The sequence below is a fragment of the Podarcis pityusensis genome, assembly GCF_964106645.2.
Source record: "Podarcis pityusensis genome assembly, chromosome: 2".
Classification (NCBI taxonomy): domain Eukaryota; kingdom Metazoa; phylum Chordata; class Lepidosauria; order Squamata; family Lacertidae; genus Podarcis; species Podarcis pityusensis.
This window is the reverse complement of record NC_138029.1, coordinates 45,719,160-45,741,032: the sequence shown is the minus strand read 5'-3', so window position 1 is coordinate 45,741,032 and position 21,873 is coordinate 45,719,160. Positions and strand designations below refer to the sequence as shown.

At 41.5% G+C, this 21,873-nt stretch overlaps 1 protein-coding gene across 6 annotated transcripts in view; it reads right to left on the bottom strand.

The window, feature by feature from the left end:
- Positions 1 to 21,085, bottom strand: part of GABRA1 (gamma-aminobutyric acid type A receptor subunit alpha1) — a 37,793-nt gene extending 16,708 nt beyond the window's left edge. Inside the window, exons 1-6 of one of the 6 annotated variants that reach the window (XM_080995269.1) lie at positions 20,990 to 21,085; positions 20,231 to 20,498; positions 17,875 to 17,968; positions 12,518 to 12,633; positions 3,664 to 3,731; positions 418 to 638 (exon numbers count right to left, since the gene is read on the bottom strand). In XM_080995269.1, the coding sequence (XP_080851395.1) occupies positions 418 to 638; positions 3,664 to 3,731; positions 12,518 to 12,633; positions 17,875 to 17,948 (479 nt within the window). In that variant the 5' untranslated portion in view covers positions 17,949 to 17,968; positions 20,231 to 20,498; positions 20,990 to 21,085. Of the gene's footprint in view, positions 1 to 417; positions 639 to 3,663; positions 3,732 to 12,517; positions 12,634 to 17,874; positions 17,969 to 18,887; positions 19,283 to 19,420; positions 19,500 to 19,667; positions 19,783 to 20,088; positions 20,174 to 20,230; positions 20,739 to 20,989 lie in introns of those variants that run through there. The other 5 variants (XM_080995270.1, XM_080995271.1, XM_080995272.1 and 2 more) reach the window with 5 other exon arrangements.
- Positions 21,086 to 21,873: the final 788 nt, after the last annotated feature.

The window sequence follows — 21,873 nt, the reverse complement described above, 5'->3', positions numbered from 1 at the left end:
ACAGGATGCTACTTTAATGCCATGGAGGAAACGACTGTTTTCGCTGCAGCAGCTACAGCTCATCCATAAGACTGGACTGTAAGAGCCTAATCTCCAAACTTGTTAAAGTGAAATATGAAGCCTTTTCAGTATCCCAAAGAATTAAGTGGAACTTAAGTAAGCTTAAAGGTCATAAAGTGAAAAGAGAAGCTCAGAAGAGAAGAAAAATTGATACCGAAAACAGTTACGTTCAGTGTATCCTTAATGTATTCTTTTCAGAATGTATACATCATTTCAAGATCTAGAATTCTAAAATAAGTGGCTTTCTTTCTTTTTTTTTAAAAAAAGAGGAATATAGAAATAACTTGTTCATTAAGAATGATAAATTATACAACACGTTTTTCATAAAAGGAGAAGATGCCATGTTACAGTTCTTACCTCATTGTATAGAGCAGTGTCCCATCTTCCGTAATGCGCAAGAGTTTGTTAGGCATAGTCATGTTGTGAGCTACTGATTTCTTTCCATTGTGGAAAAAAGTATCTGGTGTCCATATTTTGCTGGCCATTAAATTATTAAGTCGGAGGACTTGCATGGGTCCTTTGAACTTCAGTCTTTCATCCCTCCAGCTTTGCCGGAAAAATACATCTATTGTGTATTCCTAAAAATTGGACAATGGGGAGTTTTGAAAATAGTACAGTTTGGCAATAGGACTACTGAATAGGAAGAAGCTTCCAGAACAAGGCAGAGCTTTTTTTATATCATGCTCTCTGCTATACTGGCAAAGAATATATGAAACCCAAAACTGACTTTGAAAGGGTGTTACTCATCCAGTCTTCTGCATCTGGGCCTTTACATATGCAATATGGACAGACCTTACAGACTACCACAGAACAGTGAGATTACTTCCTCAGAGAAGTTTCATATCAAAATTCAAGTATGCAACAGCAGCCACAACAGGGAATTCCCATGGGGAAAATGGAAGACCAGGACCTTGCTCTCTCATTCCTTGGAAACTCCTTCTCTTCACCTGAAGCTATAATAGGTTTTGGATCTTTGGAACAAACAGTACAGTCCTATACATGTCTACTCAGAAGTAAGCCTTATTGAATTAAGGGGTGAAGAACCTAAGGCTCTCCAGATGCTGTTAGACTCCAACTCCCATCAGCCCCAGCCAGCATAATCAATAGTAAGGGATGATGGGAATTATAGTCCAGCAACATCTAGAGGCCTATACATCCCAAAGGTAATTTGCTATGCCACACACATTCTGCTTCCACAAATTGCCATTCACTCATATCCACAACCAAATATAATGACAGTGCTGCAACCTGGACACAAACACAGAGCTCACTTTCATTCTGCTTCTTTCACAGAAAGTATTCTCTGCACCATGGGAATATATAAATAAATTATCAAATGATAAACTCCAGATATGTGTTATTTCACTCATGCACACTCTTCCTCCAGGCTGATCAGAGCAGATTGCACATGGTTCCTAAGCAGCTTCTCACTCAGACATCGTATAAGGCCAGACCTTCTCTGATTCAGCTGTAAAATGACCACGTGTCCGTATAACATTTCTTCAGAGGCTGCCTTAGGTTCAAAAGGCCTCCACAAGTAGATGAAGTACATGAAACTGCAGTCTCTGGGCAGCAGACACCAGGATGACTATTATTTTCTCAGTTCTCTACCAACCCTCCAATGCACCAGTTACTTTGAGAACTTTAAAGTACCCTCAGTGGGGTTTCAATTCTCTAGCTAGAAATGCAACTGTTTTTCATAAACTGTTTTTAAGGGGTAACATCCTAAGTCAAGAAGAAAAATGGAACCTGTGCTCATCTTCCCAACCCTAAAAAAGGTTACGATGACTTGATTGTAAAGAGAGAGTATCATAGAATAAGCATTAACTGTGGTGCATGTTACAGGAGACACTGATCCTCAATGGAGGACAGTCTCACTACTATAGAAGACCATTAATGAAAGTGAACAATAGCTATGCCACAACATTAGCTGTGTGCAAAGCACTTGTGAGATGAAGCAGGAATAAGGCCACTTTCCTAGTCCTGCCCTCACTGTTGGATTAGCTCTGCCCCCAAAATCTGCACTGATCACAGGGATCTGTGATAAGAAACAGCTATGGGTAAGATACCAATACTCAATATAGAGTCATCGACGACAAGACTAGCCCAGGGATGTAGTGTCGGAGCGGCTCCAGGTGTGTGGCTCTGTTCTTGATTCAGCTCATAGTGTCACGCAAGTAATGTGTGATCAGGCTATACTCATCATCATTCCTCAGTGCATCTGAGGTCAATGCACTAGACACTGGAACTGTATAGTCCACTTGAACTGAGATCTATGCACATAGGCCCTGATGGGGCATCCAGTGTGTGCTTTAGATGTGCATGGTTTGGAGGAAAGTTCTTCCTATGATCTTGCGAAACCAAGTAATCATAATAGAAGAAGAAGAAGAGAAGAGTTTGGATTTGATATCCCGCCTTTCACTCCCTTTAAGGAGTCTCAAAGCGGCTAACATTCTCCTTTCCCTTCCTCCCCCACAACAAACACTCTGTGAGGTGAGTGGGGCTGAGAGACTTCAAAGAAGTGTGACTGGCCCAAGGTCACCCAGCAGCTGCATGTGGAGGAGCGGAGACACAAACCCGGTTCCCCAGATTACGAGTCTACCGCTCTTAACCACTGCACCACACTGGCTCTCATAACAATTGTGGTTGTCACTCCACAAAGAACTTTTCCAATAATATTCATGGCCCATATATTTCAAGATTCCTGAAGGGAGTATTCTGGAATTGGTTCTGCAAAAGTATTTGCAGCTCCCATCCCAAAAGAAATTGACTTTGCATTTCATATGTCTTTTTCAAAAGATATCCATTATATGATTTACAGATAATAAACCGCATCTACCTGAAAAATCGGTAGACCACTACAATCAAGGGTATGAAAAAGTCTTGCTTTGACCTCTTAAATCCTTTTAGTTTTATTAAATTATGTCATAATTTGGCATGTTTGCTAATCAATAGCCAGTGTTAGGGAATATCTCTTTGAAAAGGCTACATCTTTGTGGCTTACCACAAGTTGCTTAGGTACAAAATGGATAATGAAATCCCGCAAATGCATTTATTATAGGTTTTTATTTTGACTTTACCACTTTATATGTAGTAAAGTGGGTGGTCAGGCTTTTAACGACTTGAGTAGTCATGCTTGACATCATCCTTACAACAATGACAACCACAAAAACCTGCAGTTCAATTACCCATTCTTTAGGTGAGGTATGTGTGTTATATGTGTCCTCAGTAACTGTGCTGAGGATGGCCTGAACAATCAGACAAGATATAATTTACTATCATAATTTACTGTCATCTGCATTGCCCTAAACTGGTTCGCTGGATGTCTCTTAATCATGTATTCTGCACCACATGCTTCAAGTAATCAATTTGCATAGTAACATGCTTTATCACAGGGAATGCTTCCTTCCCAGTTGCTGATGCTTCCCCATATTGGAAAAACTGCTACAAACATTTCAAACAAATTGAACTATCAAACTGGGGGTGGCACTTGAGGTGAATATTTAAGTGCCCTGAAATCAGTCAAGGTGAAAGACTCGGAAAACTGGTCTAGAAGCAGAAAGCAGACAGGGCGAAACTGAGAGAAGATAGGATGGCACTTACCATATCATGGTCTGAAACAGGCCCAAAGCTGGTGACGAAGATGTCGGTCTTCACTGCAGTTACACGCTCTGATGAAGCAGGAAATTAGGATAGTGAGTGCTTATCAATAGCTTTCATTAGATCCCAAACCAGAAGCTGTTATCCAAACAAAGAACGCATTGACTTTTAGAAGCTCTGAAATAGGAGGAGGGGCTTAGCTCAATGGTAGAAAGCATGCTTTGCTTGCGGAAGGTCTCAATTTTTGGCATCTCCTCTTCCATCTGAAACACTGGGTCACTCGTACTAATCAGTGCAGACAATACTGAGCTGGATGGAGCAAAGGTCTGACTCATTATAAGGCAGTTTCCTATATTCAAAATTGGGCCATAACATGAACTTAGTCATTTTGGCCCAGATCCACAAAACCATCAGTATGCTGTTGCTTACAAATTATTTTCATCCCCAGCAGACTGATCAGGCACCTGATTGGCCTTCCTGGCTACAGTGAGATGATAGATTGTATTTCTATGTTGAGGTGTTCTATGCTGAGACACCTAGGTTGTGGAACTCTTTCCCTATTTATAATACACAAGCACCATCAATGATTTTGCTTCGATTGCCTGATGAAGTACTTTCTGTTTATATGGGCCTTTTCTGATGCATATCCTTTTGTCATTGTGCGCCACTATCCAGATAAGTACTATTCTATTTGTTTTATGGATGTGTTCTATTCACTGCCTAGGCACTTCATTTATTTTTGCAGTCTATGAGCCTTTAAAATAAAGAAATAAATTTAAATTACTGTAATTACTCTGAAATGTGCGTGTATTCATATAAATTAGCATATGCGCATTTTATTCAAACATGTGTCCTTTTTGTGACACCTAAGTGGCCACCACAGACACATTCCTCTTTTATAAATCCATGGGTGAACACATGTGCACTGTTACAGGCTGGTTTAGGCAGGTCTGTGCTTCCACCTCGAGTGAGACTCGAGGTGAGTTCAACACTGCCATTTACTCTGCACTCCCACCACAGATTTGGTGTTAGCCACAGTCCATATCTATCCTGTTGTTTCTTTTGAAATACTGTGATTGATGGATCCCACTCCCACTCCCCGCAAAAACAACAACAACTAGTTTTGATCTGAATTGAGAAGAAGAATGAGAAGCAATGAGCACATGTCAGGGACTGGCTGAACACTGAGGAGTGGCGGCTGGATACTGATAAATGGGCACCAGGAGAAGCGGGGTTGGAGATTGACTTGGAATAAGAGACCAGTGAACTAGGGGAACCTGTAACAGCCTGGAGATAAGAGTCACAGGCAGGAGAAGCTGCAGGATTGGAGAGTAAAGAACAGGTACCGGGTGGAGGAGACAGATAGGTCAGGCTGGGGTAAAAGCCAAGGGTTTTCACACCTCCTCCTCCTCCTGCCCCCACCTCTTCCACTTTTGCCCAGGACTAGAAGAGAATTGAAAATGGAGGAGCAGAAGGTATTGCACACAGCTCGAATAAGGGAGATACATAAACTGCAGTTGAGGGTGGGGCCTCTCTGTTGCCTCATAGGGTGCACACCTAGGAGTAGCTGAGAGATATAGGACATGCCTTCCCCTAACTTACAAGTGTACCTCTTACAATAAAGAGTTAATTTCTCACTCTGGACATTCTGCTCAATATCAACTCATGTTTTCCTGGGAAGTAAAGAATAATATTGTAGTATTCCAGCTGTGGTTGCTTAGTCACACAGTGACTTTTGAGGGCTATTTTTGACTGCTCTTAGGACTGACAACCATACAAATGATATTGAAGAGGCAGTTAGACAGCGAGTGTTCCTAATTAGTCCTCCAGCAAAATGGATGTGGCCTAGTCAAACCTGCTTCCAAGAGAATATTAATTGCCTTAGAGAAAGGTGCGGATTTTCTTGACGCCTAATTGGGTTGGAGCTTAATCCTAAAGAGGGTCATAGTGAGAATTAACCTCAAAGCGCTGAAAGTGAAAGGTTACTCTTGGTCCCCAAAGAAATATTCATCTTGAAAAATGAGTCTTCATTTCTTGGTGGAGCAAACTGCTTGGGAACTGAAGGCTGTGTTCTCATCTAAAAGAGCAAATTAGATTTAATGTTTTTCCTTAGGTCGACTAAGGGACAGTATATGTTACACACAAATAGGTTCAGTGCAAACTCTGAAAACCTATTTTCCAGGAAAATCTGTGTTGGGTTGGGATGAACTGAAATGGAGAAGGGAGAAGGGTGAAGGGAGCAGATAGGAGAGGAGAGGATTCCTCTTAATGCTTAACTTAATGCTTAATGCCTTGGTTCCTGAAGGCTGCAGCCCTATATACATTTCCTGGTAGTAAATCCCACTGAGCTCAATGGGACTTCTGAGTAGGCATTCCTAGGATTGTGATAGATGTAGCTTTTCCGGTGAAACAGGCTGCCTGGGTTTATTTTTATCAATTTGTTTAGTTCTCAGACTTTATATACCTCTTAGCATTGCATCTCATAGGCTTAACTGGCAGGTCCTATTGAATTCAATGCAATTAAATTAGCTTAAATTCCTATATTTTAATATGTGTGCTCAGAGTGCCTGACTTCCCCAAGTGATTTTGAATGATGATCAATGTCAGGATAAACGAACATGGTGCCCTCCAGGTGTTGGATAACAACTTACACCATTCCTTGCCATTGGCCATATATTGGTTGGGGCTGATGGTAGCTGATATCCACAATATTTAGAGGCCACCACTTTGGCTAACCTGGCCTAGGTAAAAGATGAATGAGTGCTGGTGCTCAGTGCTTTTCAGCAGCTATGACCATGCAAAAAGCCCAAAGCAATTACAATATGTCGTGTTCTGACCTTACCCAGAGTCCTCTCGTCCCAAATTGCATCATTTATGTCATCAGTCATGTTACGTGACATATTTTTTTTTTGTGAAACTCTACCTGAATAACTAGCTTTCTCTGAGTAGATTCTGTGGGGTTTTTTTAAATAATGATGATGATGATGATAATGTTAATTTCTGCACGCTGAGAAGGGAACTGCCCTTTCATAGATTCGTGTTTTTCAAAAAGACATGCATGTGCTTGTTTACCACTTTTGCAATTAGATGATTCAGCTGTGCTTTGTTACATGCTCCAAAAATAATGACTCATTCTTACATAGGACACTTTAGAGCAAGTGACTCACAGACTTGGGGTATTACTTCACCATGGAAGATAACCATCTCTTCTTTTACCATTATTAGTTTGAGCGTTTACACCCACCATCTAGATGGAATTGTGTTCCTTTGGACTACAAAACCTGGTGCCAACCTGGACTCAAAGCCGCCTCAGGCGTCCTTGTGGATGACCTTTTATGAAAAGGACAGAGGGAGTGCAATTCTGTTCTGTTTTCATTTCATCCTCAAAAATGCATTGGGGGGCAAGGGAACTAAGAAGAGGTTGTGGGCTAAGGTCTTCAGCACTCAATGTAAGCCATAAAGAAAGGAGTTAACAGAAATTCTAACATAAAAGGCCTACTTTTTCAAAATACTCAGAATTGTGTGTGTGTGTGTGTGTGTTAGCAGAAGTATAACTGGAGCATTTGCCCATTTTCGGCTCACAAGTTTGTAAACAGAGTAGGATTGTGCCTCATCTCTATGTGTACCCTGAATAATGAGGTAAATCAGGGTGATTTAGGATAGTCACATTACCTCCCCCCCCCCCAGTTGAATCACTCTATTAACAAGCATGTGTTAAAGGCTAATAGGGGGCTGTCCAACCTTGCAAGCAGCTCTGTTGCATTAATTTCTCCATAAAGTTAAATGCACGACTGCAGCCATCCTTTTCTGAGAAGCAAAACCAAGCTGACTAGGGAAATGCCCAAAGCTTGAAAGGGAAGGGGGTGCAAAGGAGAAATGCAAAGGTGGGGGCCTTTTTTTAGGATGGACAGGTCTAGGTTTTAATCACAGCAAGTTCCCCCCCCCCCCCAATGTGCTCCAATGACAGTGATTTGAGGGCAGGATGTTGGAGTCAACAAATGGGCCATCACTCTCAATTCATAAGGGAAACACTCAGGGCAGGGGAAGACATCACAGTCTCTTTTGGGATGTAGAAAACAACTAGAACATATTATTTTAAAATAATGACCAACTACATAGAATCAACAACCAAAGCGTTTTAGCTGATCTAATATATGAAGCCAATATATGTCCCGTATGAACCGTAAAAAGGAAGAATAAAACATGATCAGGTGGGAACAGGCTAGTCTGGCTGCTTCGACATTATTATACTAACGTCACTGGATACAGTGGAAGATTCATAGTTTCTTGTGTGACTAAAGATGAATAGCCACCCATTGAAATGCATGAGCTTAACAATTCTTGTTGGATTTATTTGCGTGAGGGTTTGTAGACTTGGTTGGAATGCTTTCCAGTGACCAAGGCTCCAACCAGATGTTAAGACTTGTAGCACTGGCTTACTTTGAGTAAGGTGAATTAACTATTAGTAGTACTGCGGCATAAAATATGATGCTTTATTTACTGCAGGGATTTTGCAAACATCATAGCTGAAAGACGCACTCGTACAAATATATAGCTTCAGAACATTATGGTTGGATGTTTCTCTGGCACTTTGAAGGCATCTGGATGTTGGAAGGTGAAATGCAATAATGGTATCACTTTTACCCATTAGCATACTAGTTGACATAGGTCTGTGTTCTGCTAAACATCTCAGGATAACTTCCTTACCATCTTTAATTGATGGACAATCAATCGATACAAGTGATATACTGTTACTTATGCCACTAATCTAAATGTCAATAAGTGCCATTATCTCTGTTTAAAAATAAAGCTGTTGCACAGTGGTGAGTTGGTCTTGCCAAAGAATCTAATCTTCATCCTATCTCCTCAATCTTTACTTGAGCTATTTAAGTTTTCTATTTTGGAGCACTTGTTTAAGGATAAATAATAACTCAGAGATGGAAGGTGTTCATTCTAGTCTACAAATACATGCTGTTTACTTAAAAGGTTGGGGGGGGGGGGGCTTGGTTGCCTAAAAGATAATTATTGGACCTAGCTATCCAAACTGCTGGATTCTATTTGAACAAGAGCATACAAATTCAGTTCCGTATGAAAATAGAATTTGAATTGGATCAAGGGTCAAAACTCCACTGAGTGTATCATTGCACCTGTAATAGGAATTGTCTTCCAAAAAACCCCCACACATATATAGAGCTATATATTTGAAACTCTATAGAGCCTTGACTAATCCATCTCCATCTCATGCTGGCCAAGGAAAACGGGAATAGAATATATTTATACTGCAATCTTCAGAAGCCATGCTGCCAAGAGAAGGGATAAGAATGTTTGTTCATCGTGTGTGTCTTCCTACCAAAGGATGCAGCACCTGCAGCTACCTGATTTTGAGAAGCCTAAACGATAGGGGTGTCAGAGAACTCTGCAAACTTCAGATCTGGGGGATCCAGCTCCCCTCCCACCCCCCACCCAAACACATCAGTTTGGGGGCAGACCCAAACGGTCTTGGGTGTTGTCTGCAATGAGCTTGGATTGTGGCCGTAGACATCTCCAGGCTCTATATCATTTTGAAAATGTGGTTAAAGTCATGATTTTATGTTATTTTATCTTTATCCACATAAATAATGCTGTTTTAAAGATTGCACCTTTGTCAGATATCCTACAAGGCACAGTTGACTCTCACCAGTTGCACTGCAACAGTTTTTTTAGCTGTTAATGGCTACCAACCCAATGGCTATAGTACAGCCAGTGATGTGGTCGCAATGTACACACAGGCCCTGAAAATGTCTTCCATACCACAGAGTTCCTGGGTTTTATAGATAATACTTTTTCAGAAGCCGTTCCTTTGAATCGGTAGTAACAGTTTTATTAGACAGGCACCAGTAAAATGTGCTGTTTCTCAACGTTACATGCTTGATGACTTGATTCAAATGTTTTACTGACAAATCCCAGAACTTTCTCTATCAGAAAAGAAACGAGTTCACACTGGGGACATAGTTAAGGGCCATGTTAACACACTACTACAAACTACCACTGTTGTAGGCTATGCCAATGCAGATGTTGAAAATGGGGCCACTGATCTGTGCTATGGCTTGTCATGATTATACGTGATCAAGAATTAAATCAATTTTCAAAATCTAATTAGTTCTTTTTCTCTTGGTCTCTTGGCTATATGCAGGAGTTAAACCTTGTGTCTTGGTGTGGGGGGGAAGAGGTGGTCAGAAGAAAAAAGGCACTTTAATGCAGAAAGTATTTCAGAATAAAGGAGATGCAACTAGCGACTGGCACTGCATAGATAATCTACCTGGATTCATCCTGCTTCCGTCCAGTTCACAGGTTATGGGTGGCATTCCCAAGCCTCCCTTTAATCCCCACTCACAGCAGCTTGAATACCCCTGAATCATTTTTAATAATTGATTTAAATTGCATCAAATTATCCCTTTGCCTAATCAGAAAAGGCACTACCACTAATTCATGTATTCTTAAATGAGATCCATCCAGCTTTACTTGTATAGTATGTTCGGCGAGAACCATTACGGTTGACTAAAACCTACTATTGTATTAATCAAGGATCAAGAAATATTTATTTCTGGGCTAATCCTTGAGTTTACATGAAAGCAGAGGAAATAGCAGCACAGGAAGCAAGCAGAATGATTCCTCATTTATATATATATATATATATATATATATATATATATATTCCAAAATTAAATTCAACGTCCTCAGTGCAGAACAATCCATTATTTTCTTCAGTTCTTCATAATCTATGAACAATATATACTCAACAAAGCCAAAGTTTAAAGACAATCATTGCTAAATTCAATGCCATTATAATAAAGACTTTATTCAGCATCTACAGGGGAATCTGATAAAAGTAACAGATAACAGATAACCGGGGTGGGGAGTGGGGGAGGCACTGAATAACTGTTTAGATGATAGATTGTGCATGTTTGTGTTTTGTGTGTGGCAAATGAATGCTTCTTTGAGGGTTGTTGAAATTAAATATGACAAGTGGAAAAACATTCCATTTTCTATGCAACGTACATACCTGATAGCTGAACATTTTTTCATCACTTTATGCTTAGTAGATGGTTTGGGATCAAAAGAAATGATATGTGCACAGATGAGAGAACTATACATACAGCTGATTTTTCTTTTTTCTTTTAGCTTTCTGTTTTTGCTGCAGCAATTCCAGCTGCTGAAGAGGCAAGGTACCATCTGATTCAAGCTAACATGCCAGGTTGAATCCAGACATCCTTTGCATGAATACAAGGTTTCCTTCTGTTTCCGTACAAAGGGGCTGAGACTCAGCAGAGGCTCCCGCTGGATGAAACAAGGGGGAGTGAAGTTCTGCTGATTCCCTCTGCAAACCCACCCCCCACTCTGCTTCCCATACTGTTCTAGAGAGGATCTAACCCTCCAAAGCAGCTTCTCAGAGGGCATGGGATGGAGTCTTCAGGAGAAAAGAGGAGTCAGCAAAAATTGCCTCCCATCCTTCCTCCAGAGATAGAGCCCTATGAGTGGGTTTTCATTTTTGGTTATGGATCTAAGCCATTGTCTCTATGACACCAAGGACTTCTGAAGGAGAAATAGAAGTCAAAGCTCTGCTCAGTTCTCTGACACATCCACACACATGTGTTCTTTGGATCCCGGTAATTATCTTAATGGTCGTGTCCTTAGAAGTTCATAAGATTTTGAAAGTTATTTGACAAATATTAGATACAAGTTGATGCATCAAATAAAAAACCATTAGGAACAACACTGAGCGTACTATATCTTGAGTACCTAGACATGTCACCAGCACATCTTATGCTGCCCCTTCCTCTTGTAGCCCCCTGTTCACACCCACCCATACCCAAAAAGAGTGTTCCTGGATGTTGACTCTCTGGAGCAGTCTTTGCTGTAATGTGAGGAACTACAATCAGAAGTAGAAATTGGGACAGTCACCCACATAAATTGTGGTAGACTGCAGCATTGGAGAACTCTTAAGAAGAAAATATTTTTGAATACATTCTAAAAAATCATGGAGCAGCATTATATGTTAACAATACAAGAAATACAGTCGACTCACACTTCCTCTGTTTGCAGAGATTGGTAAGTTTAAAAATGCTCTATTTTGCCATATATATATTTTAATTGTGATGTGATTATTTTCCTAATTATGTCACAGTTCATATTTCACATTTTCAGGATTGTGTAAAAAGGCTGATTTTGGCTCTGAAGTCAACTGTTAGAACTGATCAGCCAGTCCTTAAATCAATATGGCCCACTTCTGCCAACAGGGTTAGCGTCTCTATCACAAAACACATTTATATGATAGTATGCCCCATTGTCATTAGTGGGAATCACTAACAAACAAATATGATCACCACTGCTACCTTCAATCTAACTGAGTTCAATCTGGGAGCAAAGTATAAATCTGATTTAATGGGAATGATTTGGTCTTTAAAGATTTAATACAGCATCAGTCATGGAAGATGAGACTTTCATTTACTTGGGTTCAGATATTTACTGCCCAACCCAATGGATGCTTACCCAGAAGTGAATCCCATTATATTCAATGGGATTTGCTCTTAAGTAAATGTGCCTAGATTTGTGACCTTAATCAATGTTATGAGAGTATCCGGGGGCGGGGAGGGGGAACGGACATTTTGGCCGCATATTAAGAAGAGTTTATATGACAACAAGAGAGGATTTAGCAAGGGAATGCTATTGGATGGATCAGTTTTCAATACCTCTTTGTTAATTTTATCAGTTTACAAACATATAAGGTAATATGATTACATTTTCAAAGAGCAAAAGGAACAATCATTTTAGGCAATTTTGTTCGTAAAGTCAATCGAGAAAGTACAATAACACACACCTCCCAATCCGGGTCTCAGGCGGTTATCGTAACCATCAAGCAAGCGGTCCAGAATTCGAGTGAATATTGTTGTGTTGTCCTTAATTTCATCTTGTAAGGAAGTTGACTGTCCATAGCTAGGGAGGAAAACACTGCTGTTAACATTATAAACCATTAATCCACCAACAAACCTACAAAATCATAATTCTGAAATCTGCTTAATCTTGCTTATACTGATTTATAGATGCAAAATCTCTTCCATCATGCCAGATTGTAGTAGCATTATAGGATACTTTCTCCTGCATGCTTTCTTTTTAAAGAATGCATAGTCATTGGACAGCTTAGAGCAATGCACAGGGATGCCTAGAAATGGATAATAAATGAGACAAAAGAGGCCCTACAACAAAATGTTGTGATGTGGGGTGCTTCTGTTCAAGGTTTCAGACCCTTTATTCCATTCATTGTCCTCCCACTGCGACAGTTTCCCTCTTCCCTCTGCCCTGCAATAGTAACTCACCAACTCACCACCACTGAGCATGGGGGGAGGGCAGGCTCACACATTTGTGCCTGATCCCTGTTATATTACATTCTTTAATTTCTCTTTAATGTCTATGACATTAAAGCTCTCTCTTCCATCCCTGGAGACATTTTAAAATAACTTCTCAGTTTGAACCAGGAAGATACAGATATAGACATATTCCCTTGCTCACTCGCTCAACTGTCTATTCCTCTCTCTCATGCAGTAACTCAACCTTTAGTTCCTGGCTGGGGGGGGGGTGTCCTGCAAAAATTTAGTACCCGCGGAACCTCACGGTTGCCCAAAGTTTGCCATTACTTCTCTTTTGTGCAGTGGTGTTGGTGCAGCAGCAGCTTTGGCTATATACTGTATGCTTCAGTATATAAAAGTACAGGGAGACTCCAATTGGTATCAACTGATCCTTTATTTTTTATGCTGTTTTATGCATTATTTCTACTTTCCAGTCTACAGATTTATGAGTGTAAAATAGTATGTTTTCCTTAAATCCCCTCCCCCAAAAAATCAGTTTATGAAAGCTTACCTTAAAAGAAGTACCCATAAATCATCTAAATATGCTAACAGAAGTAAACTGCAATCCTAACCCCACTAATCTGGGATTCAGCACCATTGTACTCAATGGTGCTTCCTTATGAGTAGACTTGGTATGGATTGCACTGGGAGCTAATAATCAACAACCCGTTACTAAACATTTTCCCTGAGAAATACGTGGCAGTGGTTTCAACAAAGTATGTTTCGAATTGCGGCCAATGATATCTCCATGTAGCACAGCCTTGTTTGCATCCCGGTAAACTGGTTGGCACCATCATAAAAGGTGTAGTCATTTCTATTTTTTCTGTATTAAAATGCAAACCCATTTACACCTTCTAAATTTTCTTGACGTCTTTGCTTTTGTTTTAGGAAAATAAACCTGGAGGCATACCTAAATCGTTGCTTAGCAAACAGGAAATTACATTTTGAGATAGCAGGGACGTTTCCCCTTCTCTCTCCTAGATTTCATACCTCCTGCCCAAATGATAAATAAACATCTGCACCCAATATACCTGACAGCAGAGCTATTCAGGCATCCTGGCAATTGCAGGGATATGGCTTTATGGTTCATGCAGCAGGTCTTTAGATCCAGCTGCTGAAATTAGCTACAAATATCAACTGGAAAGCTAATGCGTTAGCATGGTAGTACAGCTCCCTTTTTACCAGAATGCAGTTTTGATATATATAAATGCTGGTAGCAGTTGGTTTCCATGGATTTGCCACGGCCACGAGCTAAGTTCTGTCCTCTTCTTCAAACACCTGAAGTTCTTGTCATTAAGAAAGTGCTCCCCTTTCTGCACTTTCAAGTACAAGCCATACTGTTTTCTCCTAATCATCTATCATGGTTGTCTAAGAGCCAAATCTTGGAGTCCTTCTTCTGCCCTTTAACTGGGAAAGATCCTATTTGCAAAGTGGGCCATTTGCCAGTGTAAACTCAGCAGGACTTAGCCCTTGAACCCCAAGCTACTTTCCTCTTGATCACTTTGTCACATACATTATTACTGAATCAGCCTTCTTTGGGTATCTGATGTGAGGTAATGAACAAAAGTATTTGCTCCAAAAAGTCCTCTGGACCGTACCTCTTCATGAATGTTAACAAAGGGGATAAATGTTTTATAAGGTACAATTATACTGATCATCTTTTCCCATAAACTGTCATTGAGGTGGGCGATATGCAATATTAAGCTAGTGTTACTCTTCCTAAATGTGAATATGAGATTTTTGTACAACTAACAAGCAGAAATATGGAAAAGAGCTAGTTTGTAGTACCTTTTTATGAGCGGGAAAACTCAGCTATAGCTCCCCCCCTCCCGCCCCCAATAAAATATTTCAAATTGAAACAGTGTTCCTTCAAACTACCGGTTAAAAATGCACATAAACAAACACAGAGTGTGTTTAATTACAATTAATTTGATTCTGTATGAGAAATGTTGCTGTTGTTGTTGCTTGCTGCTGCTGTTAGAATATACTGCCCTATACCCGCAGGTCTCAGGGCAGTTCATAGGATAAAATCAGAATATAAAACCACAAAGTACATAATCAGCTCACTAGAGGTGTAATATAATTCCTATCCTAAGTACACCTTTGCAAACTGATGGATGTTTATTAAATTCCCTGTTATTATTTTTAAACATCAGAGGGGGGGAATTTTCATTGCTTTTCTTTTTTTGCTACTCATAAGGAATAAGAGTGTACTACCCTATATGGTTTGTTAAGGGCCACCTGCCACATTCCAGATAAGACGGGTCTCTGCATTGCCTTCATACGCTAACTGCATCTTTTCTGTAGCATCTGAAGGTCATTTGCACTTTTGGAGACACAATATAAACACGTCCCCAAGAGCTGTATCTGGTAAAGACTTCCTGACACGTGTTTGCCATGTGGTTTTCAGACGTACCAAAGCCTTTCAAGTACAATGTGGTCAAACTCCTGCAGAAATGCAGTGGCCCATTTTTTCCTTGGAAGTGGAAGCAAGAAGTGTCCTGATGCCTAATTATTGTACTACATTTTCCATAATCAGCATGATCTTCAGTGTGTTTCTCCTGGTCACGTGCCATTAATCTAAATGCCAACACAATTCTCTGAAGAAAGGCCAGATGGACATGACTCTTAGGAACCAAGCTGCTCTTCAGTGCCTATCTCAGGATGAAGGTGGGTAAGAGCAATGGGCAAAATCCGAAATGTAAAGGCCTCGTTATGTCCCATTGAAACCAATGGGGTTTATGTGAACAGTGATCGGCTTAAGCAACATTAATTTCAATGGGCAATCCAGTTGGTGTGCTTTACTACACAGCCCTATATATGTCCGTTCAGAAACGGGTCCTACTGAGTTCAGTGGACCACCCTCCCAGGAAATTGGGTATAGAACTGCAGCCGTAGTATGCTTAATTATATTCTAGAATTTGTTCATCATTGAAAATGTACTGATAAATGCATGCATATGTTTATGAGAGATAAAGATCAAAGTGGCATACTACTGGCAACATTGTGAAGATACAATTGATAATGCCTATTTCCTGAACGTGATGCTTTTAAAGACATCAACTTAGAAGTCTTGCTATTTTTTTCAGATAAACACTCCGCTGAGCAGATGTCTCCTTCTGAATAGGCCTCTATATAATGCGAACACAAGCCCCTTTCTCCACCATCATAAAACAAAATATTAGAAATGTGAAATTTCCAGTGTTTCCTACCATTTCTCTTTGACACAATCCACCAGTCCTTCTTCTTTTTCTTTTTTTTTAAAAAAAGCCCAACCTCTCACAAGCATTGGCAATGCCATTTATAAATACAGCTGTTGGATTACAAATTTGTGACCCTGCCTTCCATTTGGCTGGCCCTCTTTGTGTTATTGATCTCTAAACAGCCATAAGACAAACCTGTGCAAGGATTTTATCTATGAAATTAAGGGGGGGGGCGTTCAGTGTATTTTGAACATCTTGAAGGAAAATGTCAGTGACTGTGTTTGTGGTTCCATACTAAACAACTGTATAATAAAACACTGTGCACTGACTCCATCTACAGGTCATTATAATAGTGACACCTCATAAAATTTTTCAAAAGCAGGCAAATGCATCTTGATTCCCAATTCCAAATCCACAATTCCAGTGAAACATACACATCAGCACATGACAAAGAGAAAATGACAAAACAGAGAAAGATATCCACGGGTCAAAGTTCTCCTGTTCCCCTTTCCTTTAGGAAACCAGTGTTTTTGTTCCTTCGTCACTCATCAGCTGTGCGAAATAGAGCTGTACACATCTTTTGCTTCTATATTTATTTTATTGTCCTGTTCTTTTAGAATAAATGCTGAAGCTAAATTTGAAAATCCTCTGCCCCCAACTCATTACACAAACACACATTTACACCGTTATCTGAGAATGATTTATATAATGCTGCTGAATAAAGGGAAGGGAGTTATGGGGAATAATTCTGTACCTATAATTCGTTATCCAGAATGAAAACATATTTCCAATGATATATTCAGTATATGCATTATTGATAGAGGTGATTCTTATATGTACATTTCAAAGTCTAAGAATTCTCCCCATCCCCCATTCAGTATGTTTGAAGTGTATTTCACATTCTATTGATGTTAGTGACCAATAATGCATTTCCCGTGTCTAATCATGCAGTTAGCTTGCATCCTTCTCATGCATGGTGTCAAACCATACCCAAAATTTCAAATCCACAACTACAATATTTAGGCAAAATTGTTCACATTTTTTAAACCCAATGCATTTTAGCAGCACAAACCTATGAACCTCTACTCAGAAGTTAATCCTATTGAGTTCAATGGAACTCACTTCCAGAAAGTGGAGATGGGCTCAAACTCAGTATTATAGAGCAACTACTTAACAAGTAAGGTCCAGTCCTAGAGTCTGCAGTCCTGCTAATTTCAGTGAAAACAGACAATGGAGAAATCTCTGTATAAATTGCTAAAACAAAGCTGTGGTTTCCCTTCTGCGCAGAATAAATGGTTGCAAAAATTATCTGTGCAAAGGCCTATCTAATTTTAGCTGCATTTAAATCATTAATCTAACCTTAGGGTGGGTAAAGTAGTCTTGCTGAACTCTTTTTTGAAGAGCAATTGCATTAAAAGATGTTATGCAAACAAACTGTAGTTTTCTTTCAATCTTCTCGTATTTTGACTTAGCTGGGATTTGAGCAGGATTAACTTCCCCCACATACAATTAGTAGTAGCCCAGTACATGTGCTGCTTCTTTCTTATTCTTCTGATGCAACCAATAGAAAAAGAGTTCCATACTTATATTAATGAATGTTTTTTTAAAAAAATAAACTCTTTCCCCACCTTTGTCCAGTTAGTGTGCTCATAAGGAGAACCCAGGCCCAAAGGCGGTCACAGAGAAGATGCATCCTCTTCATGGTAGATTACAGATGTTCAGCTGAAAACAAAATAAAAACACAAGTCAACATTTCTTACTTGGGAAAAATGCTTGAAAACACAACAGGTCTACAAGAACTTTGGATGGATCGCCTTGAAGTCAAGCAGTGATATCACAATGGTGCACCATTTAGAGAAAAAGAAAATGGCCCCATCCATAGTACATCTAATAATTTCTAGACACTCTAGAGGCTGGGTTCTTCATTTAGTTCCATCTGATCAACCTGGTGCTTAAAGTGCTCTGGCACTCAAAAAAAAAAAAGGATTCTCATTAAGTTCTACCACTTTTGAGTGCTGTATCTGTGATTCTTTTTGCTGGCAACATAAAAAAACCAGAAAGAATTTAAATATTCTTTTAGTTTTAATGAGTGAGAAAGTGTCCCTTGACTGTCTCATTCAGTGCTGAGGGAAAGGGTGTCCCCTGAGGTCATGGAGATTCACAGGAGGTCCTGCGGTGAGAACTTTCTTCTGGAGGGATCTCCATGCCTGCCTTCTTTGCTACCAAGCAATTTTAGCAGCAGCATAATGTATTTTTCCCCAGGATTGCATTGCTGGCCATGCACATTGATGCTTCCATCAATCTAAAGGGCATGCACCATAATCAAATCATGTGCTGATGACTGCATGCATATTGTCTTCTCCAAAATCTCTCTCGCTCTCTGTTGTTGTTGTTGTTGTTAGGACACCCATGTTACAAAAGTCTCCATTCACCCCCCCACCTCACGACTAAGCCCAACCCAATTTCAATTAATGTGCAAAGAGAGAGTCTGCCCCACTTCTTCTGTTCCCCCATCCACCCCAGTCTCAAACTATAGATTATATTTCTGGAAGCAGCCTGGTCTGTTTAGGCAAATACTGTTGCTGCCTTCCTCTTAGTCTGTGTCTAGTGCTGGAATACACTTCACTTGCATTGTTCTTACCCAAGATTTTTCTCCTCTCCTCTCCTCTCCTGCACTTGGACTGACTAGACTATTGGAAAGCAATGGAACCGAGGAGCCGAATTTCAGGCAACACGACCCTATCAACACAAGACGGCATGGAGAGGAGAGGCAGCGTAACAGAAGAGCTGTGTTTGGCGCGTGAGGAAAGCTGAAAGCTAAACGGCGAGGAAGGGTGCAATAGATGGGGGGGGCCCTCTCCAAATGGACAGTCGTGGCAAGGCAGTGACAGAGAGAGACCCTCACGGCAGGAGGATGCTTAGAGAATCGCTCTGCTCCCCCTGCAAAAACGAGGGTGGCATCTCCAGTCTCCAGGTGAAACAAAACGAATGAAATCCACCCAGAGCATCGTCTCCCTTTCAGCAATAACTTTTGCACTCTTCCTCAGCCCGAGCAATCTTGCAAATGCCAGCCGGTGTCAATTCGCTTCCCTCGCCCTCCGACCCCCCCCCCCCACGCAGTAAATAAATAAAGGCATCGATAAAGAAAGTCACCAAATCATTAGAAATAATTGCCTGTGGATGCAGCCTGTGGAAAGGGGACACACACACCCCAAGTGCCAAAAGAGAAAAATGCCTTCTCTTCCTCCCATTCACTCCCCATTTCTCTCCTCTTTCTCCCCCTCCCCTTCCCACCACCATTATTTTTTTCTCTTTTAATAGTTCAAAATGAAAGAGCAAAAGCATGGGGGGGGGGGAGAGATACCCCCATACCCGGTCTTCCATGTTAGGCACATCCGTTAAAACCCACATCCAATAATACCGAGAGGCATTTTCCGGAAGACCTCGGCTCCGCGGTCTTGCCTGCTTCTCTAATGCCTGTGGTGGAGACTTGTGGTGTGTGGGGATTGTTGTGGGGGCTTTTCCCCCCCTTGCCGGTATAGCAACTTTATATCCTCCCTCCCTCTCTCCGGGAGAAAGCCACCCTCCTCACCACCCTCCCCACCACCTGCAAAATGCAAGCCATTCTTGTTGCTGTTTTGCTAGCAGATCGCTTCCCAATGATCTCTCTCTCCCCCCACCCCCATCTCCATCGCCTCTCCTTTCCCCCCCTCCACAAACCCGCTTATCAATTGCCCATCGATCGCTGCGGAATTTCAACCTGGGTAGGGGGTGGGGTGGGGTGGGTGGGGGGAGACGAGGGGGAGAGAGGGAGAGATCCGCGAATCGTGCCCACCAGGTACCTGCTAGGAGAGCAGCCAGCGCAGCCAGTCCCCTCCATCCACGGAATGCTCTTCCCGGGAAAAGCAGGCGGGTGGGGAGGGGGGGCAGCTAACGGAGCTGCTCAGCAGATGCTCAGGCAAAAGGGAAGAAAGGCACCGTTACCTGGAGACCCCACCGAGGTGCTGGCAAAGTCCGGGAGAATCGCCTGGGAGAATCGCCCAAGATGCCGCGGCTGCTGCTGCTGGCAGGGGAGAGGGCGCCTGGGAGCCGCGAAGAACCGGCTGCTCCGCTCACTCATTTAGGCGCTCTCAGCCATCATGGACTCTGCCGCCGCCGCCGCCGCCGCTGTTGCTGCTGCCGCCGCCGCCGCCGCTTTGCTCTCCGATTTCCAACACCCAAATTCCCTTTTCCGGGGATCCAGATCGCAGCTCTACAACAAAAAGCGTTGCTCTTTACCAAGACAGTAGTAGTACGTCCCGGGGTAAACCGGATGTGAAATAGGCTGTGACTTCATGCCAGGCAGATTTTATTTTAGAAAGGAAGGTGGTACCAAGCTCTCAGCTAGAGACCAATCCGCCCATTTTTATTTTTTTTAATATGCAGCACAGTTTAACTTCCAGCTCTCTCGCTCTCGCTCTCTCTCTCGCTCTCTAATCCCTTTCTCTCTGACTGCACACTCAAATCCTTTCTACAATCTGCAGCGCGATTATTATTATTATTGGGGGTGGGGGTGGTTGGAGGGAGGAGGGAGGGGGGATATTTTTAGGACCGGAGGGAGGGGGTGGGAGAGCGACGCTTTGCAAGCTCCGGACAAGATGCAATTGACCAAGCAGTCTATTTTGAAAGCCGGTGCGGTTTATTAAATAAATAATTTTTTTCAAAGTTTTTTTTTAAAAATAAAAAATAAAAAAAATCACCCACCCTCTCCGATCTGCCTTTCTTGTTATTCAGTCTTTTGATCAAATATTCAGTCGGTTCATACATATGAATGAAGGGGAAGTGGGGATCGTTAAAAGATGCCTCTCCCTCTCGTTCCTGTGCATACCCATCGCCTGTATATTATTAGGAAGGCTGGACAGAGCGATCTTATATATATAGCCAGAGATGGGATGTGTTGCTAACTGAAGGAAGGAAGCACGTAGAAAAAGAAGCCGCCCAAGCCGGGTTTCTCGGCACACCTTGAGGCAACTGATAATTGGGAGGCGACATATTTGTCTAAAGTGATCTTTCTTGGGATGACAAGGCGAAGCGGAGCTTTAAAGGCGATAGGTTGTTATTATTATTATTATTATCATCCCGCCACGTTTGGACAGTTCAGCGTGTGCGTGCATAAGAGTGAGTGTGAGTGTGAGTGTGTGTGCCTACGCGCATGCCAGTCCTGTTTCTGAATGAACAATTTACTTGCCTTTGCCAAATGATGCAGGAAAGCGATTCTTTAATATCACTTTGAATAAAAGTCCCCTCTCCTGCCAAACAGGCTTTCAATGTCATTGCCTGTTCAAGGATGCATCTGTCACTGCCCAGCAGAATAATAACATCAGGTGGCCAATAAGACACAGTAATACCCTATTAAATACTGGTCCTTTCTCTGGGCTCACGCACGCTTTCCCATAGATATATCACCCCTTTTTCCTCCCCCCTCCTTTCCCTTACTACCCAGCTGTGGTATTCAGCGCCAGATTTTATGAATGGATATATGTTTCTAGAAGCAAGGTACAACAGATGTAATGCAGTCGAAGGACATTGCTCAACAGCCCTCACTTTCAAGACCGGTGGGAGCTCTCCATGGTACTGGAAATCCTAAA